The sequence below is a fragment of the Mesocricetus auratus genome, unplaced genomic scaffold, assembly GCF_017639785.1.
Source record: "Mesocricetus auratus isolate SY011 unplaced genomic scaffold, BCM_Maur_2.0 Super-Scaffold_6730, whole genome shotgun sequence".
NCBI classification, from domain to species: Eukaryota; Metazoa; Chordata; class Mammalia; order Rodentia; family Cricetidae; genus Mesocricetus; species Mesocricetus auratus.
The window spans coordinates 85,072,887-85,080,318 of record NW_024429184.1 but is presented as its reverse complement, the minus strand read 5'-3'; the positions used below and the strand labels follow the sequence as shown (position 1 = coordinate 85,080,318).

The 7,432-nt window shown below is 35.0% G+C and overlaps 1 protein-coding gene across 1 annotated transcript; it reads right to left on the bottom strand.

The window, feature by feature from the left end:
* Window positions 1-966: 966 nt before the first annotated feature.
* Window positions 967-5,685, bottom strand: LOC101823386 (dynactin associated protein). The gene is made up of 3 exons (XM_005074708.2): window positions 5,403-5,685; window positions 3,191-3,271; window positions 967-2,507 (listed from the first exon to the last, which is right to left on the bottom strand). Exons 1-3 carry the CDS (start codon window positions 5,457-5,459, stop codon window positions 2,163-2,165), a joined length of 483 nt encoding a protein of 160 aa, XP_005074765.1. The 5' UTR covers window positions 5,460-5,685; the 3' UTR covers window positions 967-2,162.
* Window positions 5,686-7,432: the final 1,747 nt, after the last annotated feature.

Here is a 7,432-nt window from a genome sequence, read left to right as displayed (position 1 = left end):
TCTAGAATTACATATAAAACCTGGGGATCATGAAGAGAATAAAGACAGTGAAAAATACTTGCATATACCTCTCAGTGTCGTAATTTAATGACTGTCAGACTCTTGGTTGTCCCCAATATTGGTTGTCCCCAATATTCATTGTCTTGTTTTCTACATAAATACAACCCATATTGTTAGATAGAGATATCCACACATCCTCCTAGCCCTTATATGGCAAAGAAATGTTGTCATGTGACTAATTTCTAGAAACAGAAACTAATAGAATTGTATATGAATTTGGGGATGATCTGCTCTAAGAAGTACTTAACTTTAGGATTTTTAGTCACAATAAACTTCACATTACAAACTGATAGAAGTGTCTTTGAGTCAGGAGTTGGAAGCAACAATTTGTAGTTTCTTGTTCCACCTATAAGAGCAGTCATGGCTCCATCTAGGTCAGACGCAAATCTAGCCACAAGCACACCTGATATCACAGAACATGTGCACATAATACTCAGACAAATCCAACTAAAACTCAGAGATGTGTACTCACATGAAAGACATGACACACCTTGTGAAATTATTTTAGCGTCTTCACTCAGTTGTGTTTATTTAGTTTGTTTGTCCTTTGAGGTCTTTCACAGACAATTGAAAATTCATCTTGACTGATTTGCACAAAAGTAATATGCTGAAGAAAATGCTCACAAAATAAACAGAAACAGAAAAATTCTGAAAAATGTTGTCAGATGTTTAAAATAGTGAAAATTTGTGTGAATGATTTTAAATGCATCACTGCCACTAGAGTTCGGTGGAAAAGTGTTAAAGTGATAAATACCAGAAAGTGTGATGGTTTTAATATTTGTTGAATTAATCATTAAAAGGAAGTAAGCTTTAGATATGATTGTAGATAAGCTAAATTACTTCCATTTTTAAAACGTTGTCAGGTTAGATACTTTTACACGTGAAGATAATTCCCACAACGCTGTGGACTATTTAATGGTTTATTAAATCATTAAACCAAAAGCAAAAGAAAAATTCAAGAATCCATTCCAATCTCCTTTTTATTAAGCACAGAAATTTTATCATCACAGAAAACTGGAATCAGGACCTCTCTACACCAATTTTAAACCCAGAAAGTCAGTCTTCCAGCTATGCTTCTACTTCAACCTAAAGAAGGCAAGTTTCCATATTGTTGCAGTCTGCATCAGTATTAAGCTCATGAAACGTGAGGTCTCATCACAGCTTCTTTTACTCAAAATCCTTGGAGAATACAGAACATTTTGCATTGTCTTTTACTGGCAATGAATTTAAAGTCTAAAGCTGTCTTTAACATATCACAAAGCAAATTAAGATATATATGGAAGTACACTCCAATCTATCAAAAGTAAGCTTTCCAACATCAATGTACACTAGGAGTTAATTCTTAAAACTCTTTTGAAGAAAATAGCATGTATAATTATTCCCTTGTGTTTTAATTCTTTCATATAGTTTAATGACACTTTTTACAGTTCACATGATAATCTCTCTTCATTCTTATATTCTACTAACAAGTAATTTTGTAGTACAAATAATAATTACTCAAAGACTAGGTTTTTATGTTTACCACTACCTGAGAAGTAATAAAAGCAGCCTATAGTTAACAAAATAGAAGGAATGATAACATAACAACTCCTTCTTTGGCAAAACCCTTTCTCTACAAGGCTCTAAAGTCTACTCTAATTTAACTGGCCTATCATTTCAGCAAACAAACCCAGAATTATACAGAACTCACCCATTTTTATTTGTATTCTACATCTTTGGATAACAGAATCCTTTGTGAGTTCAGTCTGTTTTTGTAGGGTTATCAGTCAAAGGGTATATAGGCAGGCAGGTTTCCTCACCACTGAATTCTTTTCACATTTAAAAGCTTATGATTCAAGTAGTAATCACTCACAACATGGGCACCATTGAAAGAATGATCAACAGTGTGCCTTTCCAGTTACAATATTAAGTACAGGACAACTTAATTGTTCAACCTTTTCTCAGGTGTTACACAATAAGTGCAAGACTATTACCTCATGGAAAGAAGCATAGATTAGTAGAGAATTAGTTCTATTGGAGCCATGTGTTTTGAGGTGTCATGGCAGGGTTCAGAGTCTTGAACATATGTCCCCTTTCACTGATCTGGCTTGAGTACTGACAGTTCATACTGCCTCATAATCTTCAATTTCAACTTCATGTTCTGTGGTAGCAGTAGTCAGCACTGTAGGAGATGTGGGTGGGTTGGTAGGTGAGTCCGGGGCAGTTATACTAGTAGAAGACTGAGTGGTCTCAGGTCCAGGTGGAGGTATTGAGGTAAGAGATGGTGTAGAAGCAGAGGGGCAGGCATCCTGACTGGACTTTCCATCTGTATTAACGATAATGGTGGTATTGGTGGAATTTCCAAATGGGCCAAAATAAAAGGCCAGAGCTGTAATGGCTGTGGCAACCAGACAAGCCAGCAGACACATTAGAAATATTTTCCAGAGTGAACACGGGTTTTCTCTAACCTGAAAAGAATTGCAAGAGTGATTATTTCTGCAATTACAAATTAGTAACAACTAACAGATTTCAACTAGAATAAGACTAATGTATTTCATTATTCTAAAGACTATTATGAAACCACAAATTCACACACACACACACACACACAGACACACACACTATACATACAATCTTGTGAGTGCAACAAAATCCCTCAGTGACCCCTTTTGTATTACAACAATAAGTTTTCATATTGAATAACTTGCCTTAGAAATCATTATGATATTACCAGGTACAAACCTCTCAAAGCAGACAATATTTTATGATTAGTAGTGACAAGCATAAAAATAATGACGCACTGAAATAGATGTCTTTGAAAGGCAGAAAACTGCAGAGATCTTGTTTATTTTTGCTCATTGTTTCCAAACTTTCACATCAAATCTTAACATTTGTAATTAAAATTACTTATTAAATATATTTTACATGTCAGTTATAAACACAAGAGATTTCATCGAAATACACAAACAGACAAAGTAAATTGGCTTTGATCTATGGGATCCTAAAGACACACAGTCTAGTGTTATCACTTTGTAGGAGAACTTATGACCCAGGAACCTCACAGAAGTGGCAGAGTAAAGGACTTGATTGTCCTATTTCATGTTATTCTAAGGAACAATAGATGCATCTAACCACATCCCTCAGACCTTACCGGATGTAGCTCACATGTCACATGGTGTGATCTACAGCCACAGTGTGTTCCTTCAGTTGAACAGTATGGATTTCTTAATAACTATTCAAAAAGAGGCAAAGTCAATAAATAATCATATACATGGAAAGTCTTAAACTTTAAGGATGAGAAAAGTTTATGTGGTCTGGAAACATAAATACATATAAAACAAACACAGAATAATATGAATGTAACATGGCATAAAGGAAGAACTAGGTAAGTTCTATGGGTATCACAATGGCTTAGTGATATGACACAGATATGTTTGCATTTCACACCAAATGATCAAAGAAGATTAGTTGATCATATCAATAGATTCCCCAGTACCATTGAACAAATGTAAGCATCCCATCTTGATGAAAGGAGATAAGCAAAATGACTCGATGTGAACTAAAATTGAAGGAATGATTCCTAAATGCAACAGGAAATGTTTACCTCAAAATAATGACCAGTGTGTTTCAACAGTGAAACACAAGGGCCATCCCATTACAGCAAGGAAAAGTGAATAATGTTTCCTGAAAATATTACTCAGTACATATGGACAAAGAAAGTCAAGACAAAATTGCCAACATTTGCAGGAGGGTCTATTATCAGAATATTTAATAATCAATCATATAATCTATTATAATAACAACTTAATGAGTTTACTGGCTGTAAATGTATAAAGAAATATCCATAAGAGCCATTGCTTTTTGTGGTCAGTGCATGTGTGTCACTTTTTACAGTAGTAATGAAGTACATAAAATGTGAGAGAATTCACATAAACAAAACTACATAGAGAAAAAAACGCAGTTTCAATACGTATCCTCTTACAAAAAGTTTCAATAGAAGTATAACCAATTAGTTACCTGAATTATAATCAATATTATTTAGTTAATATGTAGTTAATAAAATTACAATTTGGGGGGAAATGCTTTGGTTATCTGATAATAATTCCACGTGACAATAAAAACCAAAATAGGATGAGATTAAATTAAATTTAAAGTGAAAAATAGCAGTGATTTTAGATAGCATTATAGGTTTTTAATTTTTTTCTAAGGTTCCCAAGATAAACACGCATAATTGTTTAAAACAAAACTCCCTTGTTGCAAGTTTATGCACCACAAGAGGGTTACTGAGTACTGAAAATCTGCTAAATTGTAATCCCCCTGCTTTCTAGCTCTATTTCTTTCCTTCCTTCCTTTTTTTCTTTTATTTTTTTGTTTTTATCAACATAGAAATTCATCTCATTGTTTTCTTGGCATAACTAAACACTTTACATAATGAACTGAATTGCATCAAGATTTTCGTTGTTGTGAACAAACACTATAAATCATTTTCAGTAGCAAATGGGGACATAAGCAAACTCTAATATATGAAGTTAAAGCAATGATGTCATGCAGCATTCTTGGAATCTGAGAAAATATAAATTAAGTTTATGGTAGTCTATCTTTGAAAACTAAACCACTCTCTTGTACAATTTCAATTTGCAAAACAATTTTCTAGAACACTCTAACTTTGTTGTTACTTTGTACACAAATTCTAGTTGCTAAAAGTCATTTTCTTGTGTCAGGGTCATAGATGTTGAATTTAAGGTATTTTTTTAAATAAAGAAGTATGTGTAAGAAGAAGAATTCAGTTTCTTACTCTGAATAGCTAGCTACATGTACTGATAAATACTTCAATTTCCTTGTTTGTAAAAAAGAAAGGCACTAGGTTTAGTATGGAATGACACCATTAAGATTTGTTTTCCTGGGTCTAAGAAAAGGTTGATTTGCATACTAGTAGAGTAATATAGGTTCAACAAAATTCCCCTCTCCATGAGACATTTTCTATAACTGTTACTTTGATTACAAGTACACCAAATTTAGGTGCAAAAAGATCAACAATAAATACTTTCAATGGACTAATCTGTGTACAAATAAAAAATTTCAATATTTGCTATTGAGAAGACCCTTCAAACCATCTAACCAAGTTGGTTTTGTTTTGTTTTTTTGTCGTATGTTTTGATATAGTATTAAAATACAAACACCAAGTCTAATTCCCAGATTCTCAGGAATATAAAAACAGTGTGACATACTGAACAGATCCATGATAATGACCATCAGATTCACTCTTCAATGGCAAATTTAGAGTTTAAAATTCCCTACAAGATTAAAAATTGAAACCAAGAATCTAGACAGCAGAGCAATTAAGAGTTATCTGCAGTACTCACCTTCTCCCCCAAACTTTGCTCAACATTCATGGTGTACTGCTGCTGCTTTCTAACCATCCTGGGGTGATGGTTTCAGATGTAACGCCAGCAAGCTCTGTGCCACCTGTGTGGACTACAATTTAGAAATGCTGAACCTCTGCTAAGTCAATAACTGTGTCTTTAATCAATATGAATTTTATAAAATGATAATTATTTGTCTTCTTGGAAAAGGTGAAAAATGATACAACACAATTAGATAAAGAAAAATAGAGGCACTGGCTGCCTTTTAAAGTACCATGGAGGAAATGCTCTCTTATATTTGAATGACTTTAGTGTTCTCGGGAATATATAAGCTCGTCCTCTGTTGATTTCATGCAATTTCTCATAGTTTAGGAATCCTGTGTAGCTTCTGAACAAGCCACGAAACCACTCCCCGATTATTCATATTGAGGAATCCTATACCTAAGCAAACAGAAGGATTAGGGTGTTGGCTAACTTCAAAGTGTCTAGTGATAAGACATGCTAAGATTTGGGGTTTAAAATAAATTTAAGTTCCACAGTGAATACAACTGTCTTCATTTTAGCATAGAAACAATCTTACATTGGTAATGTGTGCATTCTCTATCATGAGACAGTTTGTCTCAGTGACCACACACTTGAAACAAAGCTTTCCTCTAGGTTTAAGATTATGACCATGTTCCCCTGGGGAAGGGTAAAGGGACAAAATCTCCTGAGCAAATTGGGAGCATTGGAGGAAGGAGAGATAGAGTGAGGAGAAAAAGAAGGGGAGAAGAGGAGGAATATGAGGGAGCAGGAAGATCAAGTCAGGGGAAGAATAGAGGAGAGCAAGAAAATAGATACCATAATAGAGGGAACTATTATAGATTTAAAGAGAAATCTAGCACTAGGGAAATGTCCAAAGATCTATAAGGATGACACCAACTAACAATCTAAGAATAGTGGAGAGGCTACCTTAAATGCCCTTACCCAATAATAAGATTAATGACTACCTTATGTGCCATCCTAGAGCCTTTATCCAGTAGCTGATGGAAGCAAAAGCAGACACCCTCAGCTAAACACTGAACTGAACTCCTGGAACCCAGTTGCAGAGCAGGGGGAGTGATGAACAAAGGGGTCAAGACCAGGCTGAAGAAAACCACAGAAACAGCTTATCAGAACAAGGGAGAACTCATGGACCCCAGACTGATAACTGGGAAACCAGCATAGGACTGACCCAGACCCCCTGAATGTGGGTGTCAGTTAGGAGACCTTGCCAATCTATGGGGCCTCTGGTAGTGAATCAGTATTTATCCCTAGTATACGAATGGACTTTGGGAGCCCAGTCCACATAGAGGGATACTCTCTCAGTCTAGACACATGGGAGAGGTCCTAGGCCCTGCTCTAAATGATATGACAGACTTTGGAGATCCCCCATGGAAGACCTCACCCTACCTAGGGAGCATAAAGGGGATGGATAGGGAGTTGCTGGAGGACAGGGGAGGAGGGGAGGGACAGGCAACTGGGATTGACATACAAAACAAGCTTGTTTCTAATTTAAATTTTAAGAAGGAAAAAAAATACAGTTATCTAAAAACAATCACAAAAAAGTTTGTGACCCCCAAATTAGGTAGAATTAAATACTGTCAAAGTCTTGTAATAGCAAAAGAAAATGTAAATGAATTACCAATGTTAAACACAATTATAAAAATTGGAGCAAATGTAACTAGAAAAACTTTGTCAATGAACAATAAAAATCATTATCCTTTATCCTTAGAAAAAGATAAATTTAAATGGATGGTGGAAGACATCCCCTGTGTTATTGAAATCAGTGAGTGTTGGGATGAATGAGAAAAATAACATTTGCATGATTTTTATCTAAAATTTCAGAGATTCTCAATTCTATAAATTAAGGATGACATAAAGCTGATGCCATCTGCTTCTTGGGACACTGTGTCTTCCTTTAGGCTATAAAGTGATTTCCTCTGCTCTCCATGGCATTTGATCTTCTGAATCAGAAATGACCCAGAGAAAGAAATTGTGTCTTTGGTTAT

Coding starts and splice junctions, on each gene's coding strand:
- LOC101823386 (XM_005074708.2), bottom strand. CDS start 5,459: ATGGTTAGAAAGCAGCAGCAGTACACCATGAATGTTGAGCAAAGTTTG. Junction 3,272..5,402: donor AGCAAAGTTTGGGGGAGAAG/GTGAGTACTGCA, acceptor CTTTTTGAATAG/TTATTAAGAAATCCATACTG. Junction 2,508..3,190: donor TGACATGTGAGCTACATCCG/GTAAGGTCTGAG, acceptor AATTCTTTTCAG/GTTAGAGAAAACCCGTGTTC.